General features: G+C 41.2%; 2 protein-coding genes across 2 annotated transcripts in view; one reads left to right on the top strand and one right to left on the bottom strand.

The window, feature by feature from the left end:
• Positions 1–14,524, top strand: part of LOC308253057 (uncharacterized protein) — a 47,186-nt gene extending 32,662 nt beyond the window's left edge. The window contains exons 2-3 of the mRNA XM_080678094.1: positions 6,822–6,938; positions 13,033–14,524. Coding sequence (XP_080534220.1) covers positions 13,034–13,975 — 942 coding nt within the window. The 5' untranslated portion in view covers positions 6,822–6,938; position 13,033 and the 3' untranslated portion in view covers positions 13,976–14,524. The remainder of the gene's footprint in view (positions 1–6,821; positions 6,939–13,032) is intronic.
• The window catches only part of ADAMTS6 (ADAM metallopeptidase with thrombospondin type 1 motif 6), a 236,695-nt gene that overhangs the window by 77,174 nt on the left and 137,288 nt on the right, over positions 1–22,233 (bottom strand). The window contains exons 13-14 of the mRNA XM_080678095.1: positions 17,609–17,754; positions 15,422–15,485 (exon numbers count right to left, since the gene is read on the bottom strand). Of these exons, the coding sequence (XP_080534221.1) occupies positions 15,422–15,485; positions 17,609–17,754 (210 nt within the window). The remainder of the gene's footprint in view (positions 1–15,421; positions 15,486–17,608; positions 17,755–22,233) is intronic.

Raw genomic sequence — 22,233 nt, 5'->3', positions numbered from 1 at the left:
TATAATAGTATATTATGTACAATATTTATGAGGATAAAGTGGCTGATACTAATTTGTTTTCTGATTATAACTTGGGACACAGTTACAAACTGTTAGTTAATGGATCATCTCTGTACTTTGGCACCACACCTCTCCCTGGGGGGAAGGTTGGTAGTTTCAGGATGCTCTCAGCTCTCTGATTCGGATGCGGGGTAAGGTTAGACGGTCAGTGTCAAAGGTGACCAAACTCTTTCAGAGAAGCTTCCCTTGAAACACCCACATCCCAGGGTCTCTTTCTGTTAGGGGAGCTCTAGAACAGTCTCAGAAATTCTACCTTACTGAATCCCTTCCATGGTACGAACCTGTTCCTTCTTTTAAAAAGACGTGTCCTTCCTCTTTATAAAAGTGATTTGAGGATTTAATGCATGAAAGTACTTTTTCATCTATAGAACATAAATGTAAATCATACTTAATGTGTACTCTGTATTGAGTTCACATTCAGTATTAGGAGTAGCACTAGATAGCTTGCAAGTGTTCCTTCTTTTAATTCTCAAACAGCCCTGCAAGCTTGATATAATCAACTCCATCCATACAGGAGTTCCCCAAAGGTTCCTGAGGTTAGGTGTCATGCCAAGGTCAAACAGCAACAAGTATTACAGTCAGGATTTCAGCTTAAGTCAATAGAAATACAAAGTCCATTCTTTTTCACTACAATCCTACCTCTAAATAAAGGCTATGCTTTTTCTGTGTACCACAACCAATGCGATAATCATACCACTTAATGACCTTAAGCAATGGAATGAAGAAGAAAACAATTGCAGAATAACATACCCTTTAGCACAGCTTGACTGAGAAGAAACCCAGGTACCGTACAATCTATGCTTAAATTCTAGAACAGACCACAGATGACCTGGAAAACTCACTTTGATTCTAAAATTTTTTATAGTTTTGATGCATAAAATAAAGGAGGGAAGTGAAATGCTTAAGATGCATGAATAATATAACTTTCTATCCCACAAAAGTGAAAACTTGAATTTTCACCATGAGTTCTATCCTAGTCACATTATCAGCAGACGCATAACGACAAATAATACCAAACACAAGGATTTTCTTGGTTTTGGGAAACACCTAAGAAACACCAGGAAATTCTTTTTAAAAATGTAGAAGAATCCTTTTCATAGTAATAGTTCTTCTTTAGGCTTTGATATAAAATTTGGCTTATAAACTTAACATAGCCATATTTTTCCTTCTTACAAAAAAAATCAAGTTATCAAATAAGGTATTCACAGCACCTATAAATTCTATTGAAAATAGTTATACTATGTCCACCAATGGTTACCCTATTAGAACATTTTGCATGATAGTTTTAAGACATTAGAATGAAAAATTGCTCAGGATGGCAGAAATGCCTGATTAATAGTCAAAATTTTGTATGCCAGAAAAAGGAGATTCCATACAAATAATAATAAAAAATAAATTTTTGAGCCAACACCTTTCAGCAGATAATGCACAGATCTGGAGGCTTTATTTCTGTTAGTTAGTTCCTACCTTTACACATTTATAGAAACTGTCAGGACCTTATCAATCAATTATCTCTATGCCCAAAGAGGGGAACTATGGCCTTAACCAATGAATTCTTAACATCAGTGCATCCATAAAATTCTGCTCCACAAAACCAAGTTCCCCATGGCCATACCTATGAGATTAACTTATGATCTCAAATATCTACCTAATAAAAGAGTAACATGCTAATTGACTGTACCTCACGACACCCACCAGCCAATCAGGAGTATGCAAATTAACCCAACAAAGTTGGTGGGTTAATTTGCATACGCAGGCGCTGAGTGGCCGGGGGGCGGGGCGGGACGCCATGGCGACAGTGCAGGCCTTCTGTACCACCCCAGCCACTCCCGGCCTCTGGGCAGCGTGGGAAGGTGGAAAGGTGGCTCCGGGCTGGAGTAGGAAGGCAGTACGGGCAGCCAGGGGAAGGAAGGCCCATTCTCGCATGAATCTTCATGCATCGGGCCTCTAGTTCTATTATAATTTATGATTTAATGGTAAGACCAAATTTCATCCAATTCTCCTATATGTCTTTAATAAATGTTCCTAGTTTCTCAGTAGTTTTAAAATGAAAAGCATATTCATTTGTTTCTGCCATAGCTATTGTCTTTACCTTCTAGTCTGTCCTGGAGACAAACCGTCATGTGGATGTCAAAGAAAGAGTCCTTGTTTAGATTCTTTTGAAGGCTTTTGAGCATGACCAGTGCTGATGCCCATCTAATAGATCCTACTGTAGATAATCAGCCTCAGTCTCGTGTGTGAATACTTTGGCCTTTGGATTGGTTATGTTGCTGTTGAGAGTGGTCAGGCCAATTTTGTAGCTGGATACTGTTTTCTGACCTATTTTAGCATGGAGATATTTTTCTTTATAAGTTGCCTGTTCTATCTCCGTGGATCTTTTTCTTTGAAACTGGGGTAAGCAGAACAAGAACTAATTGGAACACTCACTCTTCTCTTCCTACCATTCCTATACCTTTCAAATGTCTGTGGTGAGGATAAAATTAGGGAGAACGTGTGGCTATCCTTTTGTGCTTGCCACTTTTGTTTGGTCTACATTCCTTCCAGGTTATAACTTCTCCTGTAATCTAGGCAAACAGAGTACTGTTAACTTTATGTGATACAATGTGATTTACCACAGTGCAGGGATCCACGAAGGAGGAGTATCAAATCTTCAAAATAGTAAAGTGTTGCCTTGTGGATATAGCTCCTTTTGTCGTGGCTACTAGACATTATGAATTCTAGAACTGATAGTGTTTGCATCTTAACTTGGGTCACTGGGAAACTCAGAGCAAAATTCATGAACCACTTTGAGTAAGTGGAAAGATCTTTTGGTACACATTTAAGGTACTGGCCCTAGCTTTATATTATTTTCTTTTTCCTGTGATTTTCTTATTTATTCTATTTTTCAGTTGTGATTTGAATGAAGTTAACTCAACTCCAGTATATGTGCTGCTGAAGTAAGCACAAGCTAACTCAACTCTAATCAGAGAGTTAGAACTAGTAATAATTATTATTATGTGTAAAAATATGAAAACTAAGCAGTAATCTATAATACCAGCTGGCCAATCACAGAAAGGAGAAGATCAAGACTGCTGTACTGTATTGGAAACTGTAAGTTATGTGGAATGGTTGCAAGATCTTAAAAGGAATGCAAAAAGGATGGATCAAATACATGAGGGCATAAATGAGAAAGCACTGGGCAAGCCTCAAAGATTCAGGGCACTAAATAAAGAGCCCTGGTGGTCCTACTGCTTGACCGCCTGATATCTCATCCTGGACACTAATTTGAAAATGCTTCCACGATAACTTGAATTCATCCTTTATATTACCTCTCTTTAAATCTCAAGAAAAGATCTTGGATCACAAATGACGGAGCCCAAAATATTTATGCATTGTTTTCTATTTCTCGGCTGTCAAATTGATTTTAACTAATTGGAAAGTTTTCTCTCAGATTTTATTCACGGAGCCACCAAATATAATGTGCATAGTATTAAATTGTGTAAAACATGCACTAAGGCAGGCTGATCTGATAAAAGACAAGTATACTCTGTTGACTCCCTTAAATTAGAGTAGCTCATAACAGACATCTAGGCACTACAGAATAAAAGAACATTTAAGGCATTATACCTTTAGGAAAAAGTACAAATGTTAACTTACAGGACACAAACATAAAAAGCCCTATAATTCTATAGAAACACCCATTCTATGTTAGCTGGAAAATACTGAAGTCTTGCTTGCATTATTTAATCTTAATTCTGATCAATTACCCTTCTGGTTTATTATTAAATTCTCTGTCCTATAGTAGTCTATAGAATAGAAAGTTTAACAACAGATTTTTAAAATTGTAAGTTTCTGCTCTAATAGGATACACACATTTCTGAAAAATCTCTTTCTGCAAAATTGCAAACTAAAAATATCAAGCCTAAAGGGAAAATAGCACTAGGGGGCAGATTAAAGACAAACCACCAACCGTAGGAATTCTAAGAAAATACTAGCACGATTTTAAAAATACATGGCAGATTCCTAACCAAAAAAATGCTGGAGTAACTATAGGATTTTATCTTATTAAAAAGGTGAAAAAGTTAATAAGGAAGGGTTGAGCTTGCTAGTTTGTAAGAACAAGAGGCCAAAGTGCAAAGAACAGGCAGAAACAACAATAAGGACATGAACCACAGAGCATGCCGCCAACTGAGCCGAAAGAAGAATGTGGGATGAACGGTCATCATGTCCAGCACAAACTTCCTCTGTCTGACTATGTCAATGTAATTTGATTTCAGCTGGTGTATTGCTTAGTGGCACAGAATATGGAACAAAATAATTCAATCATTTATGAGTTAATTTATGTTGCAGAAACAAGACTGTAATAGACAGATTATACCTAAACTTTAAATTATCAAAGTGTTTCTAGATTATGTTGAAAAACATTGAAATTAAAAATGTCTTACCAAGCCAAGTCACGACTGAGGAGAACTGTCAGTATGGGGTGAAAATATGGGTAAAATAATAGGTCAGATAGATACTAAGTACTCAATAAATGTTAGCAGCAGCTACTACTATTACTTCTGTTGCTACTTCTCTACCAATACAGTAGTCCCCCTTTTCAACAATTTCAGTTACCCAAGATCAACCACAGTCTGAAAATATTAAATGGAAAATTCCAGAAGTAAACCATTCATAAGTTTTAAATTGCATTTAAATTCCCTTTAAATTTAAATTCTGTTCTGAGTAACATGATGAAATCTCACACAATCCCAACTCCACCCCTTTGTCCAGCATATCATCTCACACCATCACAAGAAGAAAGGTGAGTATAGTACAATAAGATAGTTTGAGAAAGAGATATTTATATAATTTTTATTGTAGTATATTGTTATAACTATTCTATTATTAGTTATTGTTGTTACTCTCTTACTGTGCTTAATTTGTAAGTTAAACTTGATTATAGGTATGTATGTATGGGAGTGGGTGGAAATATATATATATATATATATATATGGTTTGGTACAATCTGGGGTCTCAGATTGTATCCTGCTCAGATAAGGGGGTACTATGGCAAAGATAGAAATTTAAAGAGCTCTGACACAGACACCTGTGGCATAACCAATATCTATTACTCTTTACTTTCTTGTTAACAGAGTTCTGATTTTTGCTCAGGAATCTACCTCTCAGGGAATGTGACCTTAACCCCATTAGAGGCATATCTGGATTAGACTAAACCAATTACAGTAATCTCATTCCTTTTGCCTATGGCTGGTTTAAGAGTAGGCATGTGGCCTCATATCCAGTAAAACATGAAGAAAGTTAGCTAAGAGAGCAGGGGAGGAGCTTTGTGGATATGACATGAACATTTTCAGTTGAATGATGGAGGCAAAAACCTGACAGGATCAATTTTAGGAGAAAATGAGAAGAGGAATTAGATACAGTAAGTATAGACAACACTTTTTAAAATATATTTTTATTGATTTCAGAGAGGAAGGGAGAGGGAGAGAGAGAGATAGAAACATCAATGATGAGAGAGAATCATGGATTGGCTGCCTCCTGCAAGCCCCCCACTGGGGATCAAACCCACCACCTGGGCACATGCCTTTGACTGGAATCAAACCCAGGACCCTTCAGTCTCCAGGCATGCGCTATACCTGCTGAGCCAAACCAGCTAGGGCTAGACAACACTATTGAGGAATTTTGTTACAAAGGAAAATAAGACGTGGGGAAATAACTGGCTGGCTTTTTGTTTTTTCAAGATAGGAGAAGTAACAATAGGTTTGTATGCTTATGGAAAAATCTACAAGATGTTGGAAAATTATCTACATAATTATGGCATAACCAAGAATTAAAATAGGTATAGGATTAGACTGAAGATAGCGGGTGATGGTCTCATGACATGAAAGTAAAAGCTGTGGTTTTGTGTGTTTTGTTATTGTTGAAAGTATTACAGATGTCTCCCCTTCCCCCCCTTTAACCCTCTCCACCCACCCCTGCCCCACCCCAGGCATTCATCACACTATTGTCTATGTCTATGGGCTACGAATATATGTAAATATGTTCTTTGGTTAATCTCTTCCTGGCCCTCCCTCCCTTCTCTCTGAGATTCAAGTCTGTTCCATGCCTCCATGTCTCTGGATTTATTTTGTTCATTAGATCCCACATATAAGTGAGATCATGTGATACTTGTCCTCCTTTGACTGGCTTATTTTGCTTTTTTAAAATCCTCACTGGAGGATATTTTTCCATTGATTTTTAGAGAGAGTAGAAAAGAGAGGGAAAGACAGAAATATCTGTCGGGAGCGACCTCAGTTGACCAAGTCCTGAGAGGGCAGGTTTCACGAAGTGGCCTGCCTGTTCCCAAGGTTAGTCATGCATCCTGCCCCCCTTAGGCTTAGAGACCCTTAAGCACAATAGTAATCACACATTCTGCCCCCTAGAGCTTAGTTAACCTTCAAGCACAGTTTACATATAAGCGTAATTATCCTTTAGCAAGAAGCATGGCTAGATTATCTCATGGAAAGGAACTTAAGTGGAGTCGGAGGTGTATGTACAGGTATAGCCGTTGGACTCTTAGCCAAGCTAAGGAGCTTTGTGTAAAGGTCAGCAGGAAACCTGAAACAAAGGGGTATCATTATGTTTACCACATTAAAGGAATGATGTATTGTATGGAATGTAACTGACCCTGTATAAAAGTATGGTGAAAAATAAACTCGGGACTGTAAGCGGGAAGTGCTATAGTCCTCCCGATCCCATTCTGTTTTCTGTCTGTCTTTTCTCATCCTCTCCCCCTCTTGCAGGTACTGTTCGACTGATGCCGGCAGGCTCCGGCATTTTCTGGCGCCCGAACAGGAGACCTGATATAGGGGGAAATGGTGAAGGACACTGCAATTTAAGAAGAAGGTGCACCGAGTAAGGTAAGTGGAGCAGTGAGTTTATAGTCAGAAGAGATAAATTATGGGACAAAGTAATAGTAAAGAGTTGTTTGTACATGTGCTTAAAAATATGCTTCGCGCTCGGGGAACTAGGGTAGGGCATAAACAGCTTGAGCGCTTTCTGGCTTTTGTAGTAGAAGTTTGTCCTTGGTTTCCAGAAGAAGGGACTGTGGATCTTGAGACTTGGATTAGGATTGGAAAAAGAATACAAGATTATTATTCTGCTCATGGCCCGAAGAAGGTGCCTGTGGATACATTTTCTTTGTGGAATCTTTTTCGGGATTGTCTTGACCCCCGCCATGAAGGGAAAAGGTGGAATGAGGGAATGAGGCAAAGAAGTCCATCATGTCCTAGTCTAGAGAGGCTGTCTTTAAAAGACAAGAACCTTTCTTGCCCCAGCCTAGAAAAGTTATCCCTTCCTGAGGGGCTTAATAAATCTCCTGAGCCTTCAGCACTGCTAGAAAACACTCACTTAAAATCAGAGAATAAAGAGCAGGAAGTGCTGCTAGCACAGAAAGAGGAAAACCCGTATGACCACGAGCCTTGGGATCTTCTTCCTCCCAAGGAAGAAGAGGCTTTAGAAGATGCAGCCGCTCATTATCATGATAATGATAACGGTTGGCTCTTCTTTCAGAGGGTGTTGGCAACAGTAACTGAACCAGCCCCCAGTCGAGAAAATTGAGGAGGAATTAGCTGAGATAAAAAGGGAATTAACACGGCTACACTGTTCAGAGAAATTGGAAGAGGAGGTAGTAGAAATGAAAGAGGGGCTTAGAGGAATTAAGGAAGAACTGTTACGACTGGCCTCCAAGCCAAAGAATTGTGAGCTAATGTCACCACCTGAGAAAAAAACAATTAAGCTGCAAAGTAGATGTCCTAGCCTTCCTCTGGCAGAGGAACGCCTCAGGAGCCCTCCGTCCTAAAAGTAGAAAAACCGGATGAAGGGGAACCGCGCCCAATACGGGTCCCTCCGTCAGAAAATAAAGAGCTATCCTGGGGACCTAGCAAGCTAGGTTTAAATTCCCCTCTGCAGCAGACGTTGCAGAGAGCAGCAGAAAAGGATGAGGACACAGGAGGATTTCATATGGCGTTTTCCCATACTGGAACGCCCAGATGATCAGGGACAAATGCAGAGATATCACTCTCCCATTCCATTTAAACAACTAAAGGAACTTAAAGTAGCTTGTTCCCAGTAGGGGCCAACAGCACCTTTTACTGAGGCGCTGCTGGACACTTTAGCTATGGATGCTCTGCGTCCTAATGATTGGAAGAACATGGCAAGAGCTTGCTTGGGAGGAGGAGATTATCTGTTGTGGAAATCAGAATTTATAGAACAGTGTCAAGCTACAGCAGAAATAAAAAGAGGCCAAAATATTCCTTTTACTTTTGAGATGCTAGCAGGAGAAGGACCTTATGGAGGACTGAACAACCAACTTCAGTATCCTCCTGGAGCTTATGCTCAGGTCAATGCAGCTGCCACTAAGGCATGGAAAAAATTGCCTTCTACAGGAAGGCAAACAGATGATTTATTTAAAATCAGGCAAGGACCTGATGAGCCTTTTCAGGATTCTGTATCCCGCCTGCTGCAAACAGCAGGATGGCTCATTGGTGATGGAGAATCAGGAATGTTACTGGTGAAACACAGCACCCTCTAACTCCCCCTGGAATTCTCCTATATTTGTCATCAAGAAAAAAATCAGAATTTGGGAGAAACCAAGATGGCGGCATAGGTAAGCACCTAAACTGCTGCCTCGCACAACAATTTCAAAACTACAACTAAAAGACAGAACGGACATCATCCAGAACCACAGTAAAGCTGGCTGAGTGAAAATTCTACAACTAGAAGGAAAGAGAAAAGCTCACAGAGAATTGGAGGTACGGCAAAGGGTCTTTGTGCGCGCAGAGAGGAAGGGCGGCTGAGAGCCTGGCTGACTTTCTCTGGCGGAAGGGGGAAGGAAGCCCCCGACCGCACTGAACCCCAGTTCTGACTGCACTGAAGCCCAGTCCTGGGCGAAACCCCGTGGACCCAGGCTCATACAGGGGGAGTCTGGACTGTCAGGTAGAGAGAAAGGCACCCGGAGACTTGGAGACCCGGGGGAGACCCAGGAAAGCCCCAGCGGGCAGGGGTCTGGAGGCAGGCGCGCCAGTGAATCTGGACTCTCGGGCGGAGACTCGGGAGCCGGGGAAGGCAGAGGTCTGCAGGCGCGCACGCGCGCAAGGGCAAGGCTGACTGGAAGCCAAGACTGTCTGCTCCGCCCTGAGACTCCACCCCATCCAAGCTGAGCACAGAAGCTTTTGCAATTTGGCAAGTCTAATCCTATAAGGCTGTCTCCAGCACCGAACTTCTCCCAGCGTAGACACAGTTGATCCTCACAGTCAACTGGCCTGCAGGTCAATTCCTCCCAGTGATACCAACAACAATCAAGACTTAACTAAAACAAGGCTGTACACACAGTCCACAAAGGGGTGCACCAAGAGTGTCCACCTCAGGTTAACTGGGGAGGCCGACCCACTGGGCCATATAGGAAACCCAGCACACAAATCTACCCTACCAACTCAGGGAAGCAGTGAAAATGCGGCGTCAAAGAAACAGATCACAAACGAAAGAAATGGAGGAAAACAAACGACTGGATATAGAATTCAAAACCACGGTTATAAGGCTTTTCAAGAATATCCTAGAAAAGGCCGATAAATACAACGAGACCCTCGAAGATATGAAAAAGGACCAACTAGAAATTAAACATACACTTACTGAAATAAAAAATATTATACAGAGACCCCACAACAGACTAGAGGAACACAAGAATCAAGTCAAAGAATTGAAATACAAAGAAGCAAAAAACACTCAACCAAAAAAGCAAAAAGAAAAAAAAATCCAAAAAGTTGAAGATAGTGTAAGAAGCCTCTGGGACAACTTTAAGCGTACCAACATCAGAATTATGGGGGTGCCAGAAGAAGACAGAGAGCAAGATACTGAAAACCTATTTGAAGAAATAATAACTGAAAACTTCCCCCACCTGGTGAAAGAAATAGACTTACAAGTCCAGGAAGCGCACAGAACCCCAAACAAAAGGAATCCAAAGAGGACCACACCAAGACACATCATAATTAAAATGCCAAGGGCAAAAGACAAAGAGAGAATCTTAAAAGCAGCAAGAGAAAAACAGTTAATTACCTACAAGGGAGCACCCATACAATTGTCAGCTGATTTCTCAACAGAAACTATGCAGGCCAGATGGGAGTGGCAAGAAATTTTCAAAGTGATGAATAGCAAGAACCTACAACCAAGATTACTCTACCCAGCAAAGCTATCATTCAGAATGGAAAGTCAGATAAAGAGCTTCACAGATAAGAAAAAGCTAAAGGAGTTCATCACCACCAAACCAGTATTATATGAAATGCTGAAAGGTATTCTTAAAGAAGAGGAAGAAGAAAAAAGTAAAGAGAAAAATTATGAACAACAAATACATATCTATCAACAAGCGAACCTAAAAATCAAGTGAATTAAAAACCTGAGGAACAGAATAATCTGGTGAATATAATAGAATCAGGGGCATAGAAAGGGAGTGGACTGATAATTCTCAGGGGGAAAAGGGTATGAGGGGTTCAGGAAGAGACTGGACAAAAATCATACACCTTTGGATGAGGACAGTGGGGGGGAGGTAAGGGCAGAAGGTGGGGTGGGAACTGGGTGGAGGGGAGCTATGGGGGGAAAAAGGAGAAATAATTGTAATAATCTGAATAAAGATTTATTCTAAATAAATAAATAAATAAATTAAATTAAAAAAAATATTAGGAAAGTGGAGATTACTACAGGACTTAAGAAAGGTTAATGAGACAATAGAACTTATGGGAGCCTTACAACCAGGACTTCCCTCACCTTCTGCCATTCCAGCAGGTACTTACAAAATAATTCTTGATCTTAAGGACTGTTTTTATACTATTCCCCTAGCACCTCAAGATTGTAAAAGATTTGCTTTTAGTATACCATCCACTAATTTTCAGGAACCTTTGAGGAGATATCATTGGCTAGTTCTCCCCCAAGGGATGGCCAATAGTCCCATGTTATGTCAAAAGTTTGTTGCACAAGCTCTTATTAGTACTAGAAAGAAATTTCCTCAAGTTTATATTATACATTATATGGATGATATTCTGTTAGCTTATCAGAATGAAGGCATATTGCTAGCTGCATATGCTCAACTACAAGAAGGGCTTAAAGAAAAGGGACTGGTCATTGCCCCTGAGAAAGTACAGAGACAGTCTCCTTTCTCTTACTTGGGATATACTTTACATCAGAATTGTATTACCCCTCAGAAAATACAGCTAAGAAAGGATGGGTTAAAAACTCTTAATGATTTTCAGAAACTGCTAGGAGACATTAATTGGCTAAGACCTTATCTTAAAATCACCACAGGACAGCTTAAGCCTCTTTTTAAAGTCCTCAAGGGAGATTCTAATCCTAACTCTCCCAGAGACCTATCAGAAGAAGCCAGACAGGCTTTACAGATAGTAGAAACAGCTATTGGTCAACAGCAGGTTTCATATTTAGACTATTCTCAGCCATGGGGAGCTTACATTCTTGCTACTCAACACACCCCCACGGCAGTATTATGGCAGGAAGGTCCTTTATTATGGATTCACCTGCCTGTATCGCCTGCAAAAGTACTTACACCTTATTATGATCAAGTAGCTACTCTTATCCACATGGTAAGGACTGAAGCTTGCAAATTAATTGGACATGAGCCGCCTTATATCTGTCTTCCTTACTCCAAACAGCAAGTAGATTGGTTGTTACAACATAGTGACAACTGGGGAGCAGCTATGGCTAATCACCCTGGTCAAACAGATAATCATTACCCTCACAATAAACTTTTGCAGTTTGCAAGCCAGCATGCTTTTGTATTTCCCAAAATAATACAAAAAGAACCTATTACAGAGGCTTTGTTAATTTTTACTGATGGTTCATCTAATGGTAATGCAGCCTACAGTATTCAGGGTAAAGTAACAACTTTTCAAACTACCTATACATCTGCGCAGGTAGTAGAACTGTGTGCCATCTTAGCAGTATTACAATGTGTTCCAAATCAAGCATTTAACCTGTATTCAGACAGTCAGTATGTAGTAAAAGCAATGGAAGTAATCGAAACTGTTCCCTTTATTGGGACAACTAATTCCATAGTACAAAGTATGTTTAGAGACATACAGCGCGCCCTACAGCAGCGCATCCAGCCATGTTTCTTTGGTCATCTCAGAGCTCATACTGGACTGCCTGGACCGTTATCAAAAGGGAATGAACAGGTAGACATTGTGACTAGAATAATATTATATACCCAGGAACAATTGGCTGAGCAATCTCACGCGCTGCATCATCAAAATAGTAATAGTCTCAGGCAGCAATTTAAAATTACCAGGGAAGCTGCCAGACAAATAGTAAAACAATGTACAAATTGTCCTACTACTCAATCAGTGCCTCATTATGGGGTTAACCCAAGGGGACTAAAAGCTAATCATTTGTGGCAAATGGATGTGACTCATATCTCCAGTTTTGGGCAGGTAAAGTATGTACATGTCACTGTAGATACTTTTTCTGGCTTTATTATGGCTACAGCTCAGACTGGTGAAGCAAGTAAGCACTGTATAGCCCACTGTTTAAAGTGTTTTGCAGTTATGGGACAGCCTAAATGTATTAAAACTGACAATGGCACAGGCTATACTGGAAAAAGTTTTCAACAGTTTTGCCAGAAGCTAAATATTACCCATAAAACAGGAATTCCATACAATACCCAAGGACAGGGGATAGTAGAAAGAGCTCATAGCACTCTAAAGCTACAATTACAAAAAATAAGAAGGGGGGAGTTATATCCCCGGACACCACATCTTATTACATCAGACTCTATTTATTCTTAATTTTTTAATTTTGGATGTGCATGGGCGATCAGCTGCACAGCATTTCTGGAATACAGGAACTGCATCCACCTATGCTCAGGTCAGGTGGATGGACCCTTTAACTGGACAATGGCATGGACCAGACCCCGTGCTCATTTGGGGACGAGGGCATGTTTTTGTTTTCCCCCAGGATGCCGAAAGTGCGAGGTGGCTTCCGGAGAGGCTTGTGCGCTTCGCAGGAGATGGGCGAGCTGGTCAAGGGAGTTCAACAACTGACTCTCCAAGAGCAACCCTACAACCTGGCTCAGACAACGCGGACAGTGGCGGTGCACAACTGGGGACAGATGAAGAAGTTGGCGGTTGAAGCAGAACAGACGCTGATACAGACTTCTACTCCAAAGACAGGAGTCTCAATGTTCCTGGCAATGATGGCTATCCTAAGCTGCCAAGTACCGAGCGTCCGAGGAGACATCCACTGGGCCTACATTCCTGACCCTCCTTTACTTCATCCAGCTGAATGGGGCGGACCGTCAGTTCCGGTATATGTGAATGACACTCACACCCTGGGGATGCCTTCTAATGGACATATACGACCAGAACTACATGTGGGTTTTGACTATTTTGGACAAGGGAATGGAATGCCTATTTGTTTGTCATTAGAGGGTGATATAACGGGATGTCTACAAATGGACTCTGTAGCAATGGCATCTCCCGGCTGGATAGTGTTTCTTAAAGGACTGAGCGGAAAGAAGGGAAAGGTAATCAGCATCACTCCACCCCAGGACTTGCCCCCTTGTGAAAAAGAATCCCTGACTGCCACGTACGCTGTGCCCTGGAAACGCTGTCATGGTACTCAGGCAGTACAGTATGTACTCCCAGGAACTAATTTCTCCATTTATAACTGGTCTCAACCCAATAGGACAGACTCCTTAGAACTGGGAATGTATAAGGGAATATGGGGATTAAGTAATAGGAAATTCCAATATGGGTTATGGAAATTAGGAACAAGTATGGGTACTCCTCTGGTTCAGAAAGATAATGACATCTCTCGCCTTGGACCAGAGTCATTACTTTATACTAATCTGCCTGAAAAAAGACCTGTCATTGCCCGTGTGCCTGAACCTTATGCGTAGAGTAGGTAAAGGCATTTTTGCACTGCGCACTGGGCTACATGAACTAAAATTAAAAGCCCAACCTGCTTAATTTTTAAGGAGGGGGGAATTGTTGGGAGCGACCTCAGTTGACAAAGTCCTGAGAGGGTAGGTTTCACAAAGTGGCCTGCCTGTTCCCAAGGTTAGTCATGCATCCTGCCCCCCTTAGGCTTAGAGACCCTTAAGCACAATAGTAATCACACATTCTGCCCCCTAGAGCTTAGTTAACCTTCAAGCACAGTTTACATATAAGCGTAATTATCCTTTAGCAAGAAGCATGGCTAGATTATCTCATGGAAAGGAACTTAAGTGGAGTCGGAGGTGTATGTACAGGTATAGCCGTTGGAATCTTAGCCAAGATAAGGAGCTTTGTGTAAAGGTCAGTAGGAAACCTGAAACAAAGGGGTATCATTATGTTTACCACATTAAAGGAATGATGTATTGTATGGAATGTAACTGACCCTGTATAAAAGTATGGTGAAAAATAAACTCGGGACTGTAAGCGGGAAGTGCTATAGTCCTCCCGATCCCATTCTGTTTTCTGTCTGTCTTTTCTCATCCTCTCCCCCTCTTGCAGGTACTGTTCGACTGATGCCGGCAGGCTCCGGCAAATATCAATGTAAGAGAAAACACATCGATTGGTTGCTTCCTATACAGGCCCCAACCAGGACTTAGGCTGGTGAGGAGCCTGCAACTGTGGTACATGCCCTTGACCAGAATTGAACCTGGGACCCTTTGGTCCACAAGCTGACGCTCTACCCACTGAGCCAAACTGGTTAGGGCATCACTTATTTCATTTTATCTGGAAGAAGTAATGAGATATAAAGAAGATAGTCAACCTACTTTTAGACCCAGTCATTCAAGAGCCCAGGGAAAAAACCAACTTTGAAGAGCTGCAGAAGAAGCAGTATCTCCAGAGGACAGCCCATTTCCATTAGAACACGGTGAAAGGAAGGAAAATTCAGAGAAGTCAGGAATTTTGCTAATGGTGGATCATGAATTCCTGAGGGCACAGAAGAGTTTCAGCAGCTGGCCAGGGGCAGGAAACAGAAGAGGGGATATGCAGAGCCTATGGGTTTACATGTGGGAGTCTAGGGCTTCTTGTAGTGGCAAATATGAAACAGGATAAAGAGCATAGTAATTGTGCTGGACTCAAGAAACATAGCGATGGTAAAGTTGTGAGTGTTCGGGGGACCAGGGCAGTTCAGGGGCATAAGGTATTTCCTCCTAGTGCTGGTGCTCTTCCTCTTGACTCCTGTTGATGGAACTCATAGACCTGAGGCTGATTCCCTTCATTATTAACAACTTTATAAAAATGAATGTCACCATCACACATATGGATTTCTGATCAAAAAGCTTATAATTTTTAAAAATCTCCCTGCTCTGGGGGAAATGCAATTTTTCATAGCAGAGTTTGGTTTTACTTACATCTGTGTTACAGGAGCGATACCGTTTCCTTTCCCCAAGGCAGTACTTTCCACCTCCTGAAGGTCTGAAAACACATTTTGTTTAACATGTGAATATACTATATTTATCCACATAGAAAGTACATATATTGAATGACGAAAACATATTAACATTTACTTTAAGAAAATACAAAATTGGACATTTTATTAGTTATTTAAAAAATCATGCTGGGAACTGTTAATAATAATTATGATTGTTGAATGTTAAAATTAAGGCAATTTACTGTGAGTAACTTTACAAGACTGTTGTCATGACTTACATTAAGAAAATGCAATTAAATCAATGTATTTTCTAATTATCATAGTAAACAGGTGATTAGTTCAATTTGAGATTCCAGCTTAAAATTCACTTATTTATAATGAAAAGCCACTTGAATCATATTCAACAAACCCATAATCCGATGCTATTTGTTCACCAAGTTGGGAATGAAAAGTTTGATTTTTTTCCTGACTGAAAACAGGAGAGGAAATTAAATGACTCTCTGGAAATAGTTTCAATTCCAAGTAAATAATGCAGAAATGAAATTCTATCTCATTTCAAATATACAGTTTTAAAAAGTTAAATCTAAACATCAGATGGGTTTACATTATATAAATACTTTAAATAATACTCAAACTAATGAAAAAGTGAGATGTCGAGTATTTTATTTCCATCAATTAATTTTTAAAGTATTAAACATTAGGGAGAGCCATATGCTATTATTTGAATGCTATTTTTGAAAGCTAACTTGTTCTTTTAAAAGAGGTCTGGTCATGCTCTTAAATATCTGGGTATATTATTGATTATTATAGGGTTTTATAATTTTGGTTATTATTCTACAGTAGCCTACAGTTGAGCTTAGGTTAATTATTCTGTACTTGTTTTAAAAATAGCAAAGTCTAAATTACAACTTTGGCTTACTGAAATCAATGGGATAATTTAAGTGACAATTTTGAATATGTTTTGAATGCCAGTGAATGGTGACTCTAAGCATGGAAAACAAATGGCCCAGCTTGAACCAGCTGGGGAGAAATGGGTCGGTCAGACAAAAACAAAGTAATGGGGATGGTGGTAGCATGGCTGGTTTATGCTTAGGTGACAGTGAGTGAGCTCTGTTTAGCAGGAGGGTAAAAATAGATAGAAAATGTGAGAATGGAAACACAGAACTAATATCCAGGGAAACAATTTCAAGCTAAAAAGAGAAGAAAAGAGACATTTAGAGAGAGGAGCCAAAGAGAGGGATCCTAAGTTACAATGAGGGAAAAATAAATATAGACCATCTTTTACTCCAGAAGGAGGAAAACAGCAGAAGTGATATATCATCACCTGGTTCTGCACCAAAATATGCGTTGGGAAAGAAGGCCATCAACCTGAGCTCTAGACAAAAATGTGAGCCCTGACCTGCTGTGGCTGCTCAGGAGCAGTTCAGTCTCCAGAGGGGCAGGAAAGACCATGCAGAGGAACAGTCCACCTGCAATGGGCAGTGGTGGGAGGGAGAAGCAATACCACAGCAAAGAATACTGATGGGGCTGGCCTTCCGCCAGAGGGGCTCAGGCTGGAGAAAAAGATGGTGGGAGAGGAGCAGTCTGACCTGCATAAAACAGCCCTGAGGAGAAAAGTGGTGGCAACTCCGGAAGATGATTAACGGGGGCATGTGAAAGGAAACTATTTTAACACATGGGCAGTATTCTTTTCATTGTGATTTGTGATGCGAATCAAGGCATTTCAACCCTTGAAGGGCTCTCATTGGTCCTTTTAATACTACTGTAGCAGTAATAATTTTATGTGACATGTGAAAAGACCTTAGGTTTCCTGGGAATAATGGTACTGTAGCTAAGACCAGACCTAGATTCATCCATAATTCAGTAGTTTTTGGAAGAGGAAATCTATCTGATTATTAGTAGATTAAGAAGTCTGGCTCTACCTGGGGTAGATACACAATGCTTGTCTTTTTCCCCTTTCTTTTATTTTTAGTCACTAGGAAGGGGCGAGGAAGAAAAGGAAAGTCTGTCTAACAAGGCTCCTCCGCTCTCCTTGCCTAGTGCTTGTTCTGAAGACAAGCACTTGGCTCGGGAGTGAAACATTTTTACAGATAACATGTGAAACCACAGCTTTGAATCATTTCCAACTGTGTCTTTTTGTTGGCTGCGGCTTACTTTAGCTACTTACGCTGGACTGTCACAGCGTCTTAGGGATGAGGAGACGCCTCCCCCGCAGGTCCTGCTGCACTTTCCCCACAGTGACCAGGAACCCCAGCCCCCTTCTACGCTCTGGGGCCAAGTGCCAAAAGCAACACAATCTCCATGATAGCACCACTGCAAGATTGCACAGAAAACACAGAATTAGCTTTTAGGCAGATACAGCTATCAGGACAGAAATACACAAAGTGCAGGCAATGACCAATTACAGGCATTAGCATTCTCCCAATAGATAACAGAGTTCTTTAACCGTGTTTACACATTGGTGATGGTGTGTGTGTGATTTGCAAATTATCTTTAGCTAGGCAATGATTTCAAAATCTCTAACATGTACCAGGAGTCTAAAAAACTTGAGTCTACTTCTCTTCCCTTACTATTTCACCTACTCAAGACTTTTCTTGTTTCTCATTATGGAGACCTCAAAAGTCTTTTTTAGATATCCTAGTATTAAAAAAAATTTTCTTTATATCCCACTATTATTAGACTCATGGAATGATAACACAATATGGAAAGTTCCCCAGTAATTTTTATGATGGTAATTGCTTTTTCTTTAAAAAAAAAAAAAAGAAGGAAAGAAAGAAAAAGAAAAGGCTGGTTGAGGCTACAATAGTAAAAGAATGCGTTGTGGCATTTCATCGACACGAGTACTGCAGACATAATAAAAGTAATGCCAAGACACTAGGGACTGGGTACAAAAAACCCTTCTGTACACCGACCAGCCGTGTGCATAGCCCCTGCACGAACATGTGTATTGGAATTCTTCTCAGCTTTACTCTCTGCAATAAACCCCACATACTGCACATAAGTAGAAAGCCAGGAATAATTTATCGAGATGCAGACATCAAATAATCAGCTCATAACTCTAACATGATAAATCTTACTTGCAGAATATGGTAAAAAGGAAAGCCTTTAAAACAACAACAACAACAAGCATTTCTAGGCTTTTATCGGTGCATTTTTCTGAATTGCCATCAAACACTGACAAACCATACTGATGCAATGGAAAGTCATTTGTTTACACGAATAACAACAGGCAACATTAGAGTTGAGTAACTGTCAGCAATGTTAGCTAGCTAAATAAAAATTCAGTCTTATATTAAAACATAAAGGGATTAGGACATGTGATGCTTAAAATAATCATTGTGTAATACTAATTACATATATCCAGAATTTTTTCACTTTTCACCTTTTTCACTGCTACCAATGGCAAATGGAATAGCTTCTTACCTGGTCTCCCTACTTCCACTTTTTCCTACCTATACTCAATCTGTTCTCCAGTAAGCATTCAGAGAGATCTTTTTAAAAAACATATTACCACATCATGTCTCTTTTTTGCTTAAAAGACGCTGGTCAGCTGTGGCCTATGGGTACCAGCCCTGCCTCCTCCTCCAGCCTTACTCTCTCTCACAGACTGCTCCAGACACACCAGCCTTCCTTCCTTTCCTCAAACACTAAGCCCGTTCCCTCCGTAAAGCACTGGCATCTGCTGGTCCTTCTGGGGATACTCTTCCCACAATTCCTTATGTTGCTGTGTTCTTTTCATTCAGTCCCAGGTCAAGTGTCATTTCATCAGAGAGCTCTTTCCTGATTGACCACCTTTATTCCAAAGTGCAAACTCCAGGATGTAAGAGTTTTAGTTCACACTACTTTAAATTACCCTGTTTATTTTTCGAATTACTCCATTATTGTCTGTCTCCTCTCGTTAGTATGTAAAAACCTTAATGTGACAAGTGTGGCTATTTAAATTTAAATTAATTAAAAATTCAGTCCCTCAGACCCACTAGCTACATTCCAGGGCTTCATAGCCACATGTGTGGCAACGATGTTGGGCAGAGCAGATCCAGCACGTCTGTCACCACAGAATGTTCTATGGTGACAGTGCTTAGCATGTAGTAGACAAGCAACAAAAATCCACTGACTGAATGACAACGTTAGTTCAATTTTAGAATTCTGTGTTCTGTTTCGGTTGCTACATGTCAGGAAGGAACTGGAACTACTGGAGGGTAAAGAGAGTCAAATTCACCTTTCTTTCCCTGGTAGTTAGCGCTGAGTAAATGTTTTAGTAGTTGTGACAACATGAAAGACTTTTTAGAGAAGTGCTAAGCAATTATCATTTGTCCATAAAAAAATTAGGCAAGAAGAATTCAAATTTTGGTTGGCTATAGGCTAACCTATTAGATATTAAAGTAAGACATTAAAAAAGATTATGAGTTTTGACAATGAAAATTACCATTAAAAAAAACACCTGTCCAAAATGATGAAGCAGAGGTTGCTGGCTGAACCGATATAATACAGTATCAGCTCTGGGAGTAGAACTACTGATAATGTTCACTGGAGAGGGAGAGCATGCTCTAGCTGCCAGCTTACAGCTTACCTAATTGATCTTAAGGACCAATCATTTGTATAATGATATACCACCAATTGTGGTAGACCTTCACCTATATAAAAGTCACAGCATTAGGCCAAATAATCTCTGGTTTTACATTTTTGTCATTAGAAGTACCTGTGTGTACGAACATCTAAGCCTGTACCCATTTTTTCTCTGAGAATGACTGAACAAAGTAGTATTGACCAGCGATGACTGATTTGGGCCATGGTTTCAATTAATGTCAACACTTTTAAAAACTTCAACTCTTAAAATGTGTCTATTTTGTTTCAAGTTGGAAATCTAGCATTATTGATTTCAAGTAACATTAAAGCTTGATTTTACATTTTATAAAAGCACAGAGCTCTAAAGCTCAAAAGAACTTAAGCATTCATGAGATCTAAGCACCTCACTTTTCAGATGAGGAAACCAGAGCCTACAGGCAGGTTGACTTGCCCAACATCACTTAGAAAAGAAGGAATTATCTGTCCAAAAATACACAAAAATCAGTGTGTCTGTGGGGCGGGGGGTGTGGGGGGAGAGGGGGATCTATTAGAGGTGTAGAATTCTGTGTTTGAAAACATTAAATAATATTCCACTATACTTTACTGAACTGTTTTTACTACATAAAATACGAAATAACACTAGAGACTGAAAATAAAAAACTCACTCAGCTGTAAGTGAACAGCCACATGTTATTGCAGACCTCCTTGGGTACTCTTATAATTGGTAGAGAAAAAATCGCTTTCTGCATTTTCAGGGGCTAAAGGAATTGTGAAAGACATAAGAAAGATGTACGTTCCAAAGTATTTAATAACATTGTTATATGTTTCCTGGAGACTCACAAAGTGTAGGACAGGGAAAGAAGTCACACAAATGATTTTGTTTTCTTTTTAAAACCTATCCTTAAGGTAAAAGATAACTACAATATTCAGCTTATAAAATGTTGCTCAATTCTCATGATTATTTAACATTTACACAGTATTTCATAACTGGTTTGTTAGAACCTTTTACTGCATAAATTCATCCTATTGATTATATCTATTCCATGAAATTATAACATAATAGACAATTATATCAGATAGTTAAATAACAAAGATTAATGGTTAAAAAAGAAGAATTCATCCTATCTAATAAAAGGATAATATGCAAATTGACCATCACTCCAACACACAAGATGGCCGCTCCCATGTGGTCAAAGATGGCTGCCCCCATGTGGACACAAGATGGCCACCACAAGATGGCCAGAGGGGAGGGCAGTTGGGGGGGACCAGGCCTCCAGGGGAGGGCAGTTGGGGGGGGGGGGGACCAGGCCAACAGGGAAGGGCAGTTGGGGGGGGACCAGGCCTGCAGGGGAGGGCTGTTGGGGGAGGGACCAGGCCTGCAGGGGAGAGCATGTGGGGGGGGACCAGGCCTGACGGGGAGGGCAGTTGGGGGGGGGGACTAGGCCTACAGGGGAGGGCAGGGGGGGGCAGGTCTGCAGAGGAGGGCAGTTGGGGGGAACCAGGCCTGCAGGGTAGGAGAGTTGGGGGCGATCAGGCCAGCAGGGGAGGGCAGTTGGGGGGGACCAGGCCTCCAGGGGAGGGCAGTTGGGGGGACCAGGCCAGCAGGGGAGGGCAGTTGGGGGAACCAGGCCTGCAGAGGAGGGCCATTGGGGGGGACCAGGCCTCCAGGGGAGGGCAGTTGGGGGGACCAGGCCAGCAGGGGAGGGCAGTTGGGAGAACCAGGCCTGCAGAGGAGGGCCTTTGGGGGTGACCAGGCCGGCAGGGGAGGGCAGTTAGGGGCAATTGGGCCAGCAGGGGAACAGTTCGGCGTCCATCAGGCTGGCAGGGGAGTGGTTAGGGGTGATCAGGCTGGCAGGCAGAAGCAGTTAGGGGCAATCAGGCAAGCGGGCAGGCGAGTGGTTGGGAGCCAGAAGTCCTGGGTTGTGAGAGGGATGTCTGACTGCCTGTTTAAACGGGCATACCTTGAGGGGTACCAGATTGGAGACAGTTCAGGCTGGGCTGAGGAACACCCCCCTCCCCCAGCCCCATGCACGAATTTTGTGCACTGGGCCTCTACTCTATAATAATAAAAGCATAATATGCTAATTAGACTGGATGTCCTTCCAGACAAAGACTCAGCGGGTGGGGGCCGCAGCAGAGGCGGCAGAGGCCCCAGCCATGGCAGCAGCGGCTGGGGGACGGGGGCCAAGGCCCTTGCACGAATTTCATGCATCGGGCCTCTAGTAA

This window comes from Plecotus auritus, assembly GCF_963455305.1.
Source record: "Plecotus auritus genome assembly, chromosome: 7".
Lineage (NCBI taxonomy): Eukaryota > Metazoa > Chordata > Mammalia > Chiroptera > Vespertilionidae > Plecotus > Plecotus auritus.
The sequence above is the reverse complement of the archived record's forward strand: the minus strand, read 5'-3'. Positions and strand labels throughout refer to the sequence as shown.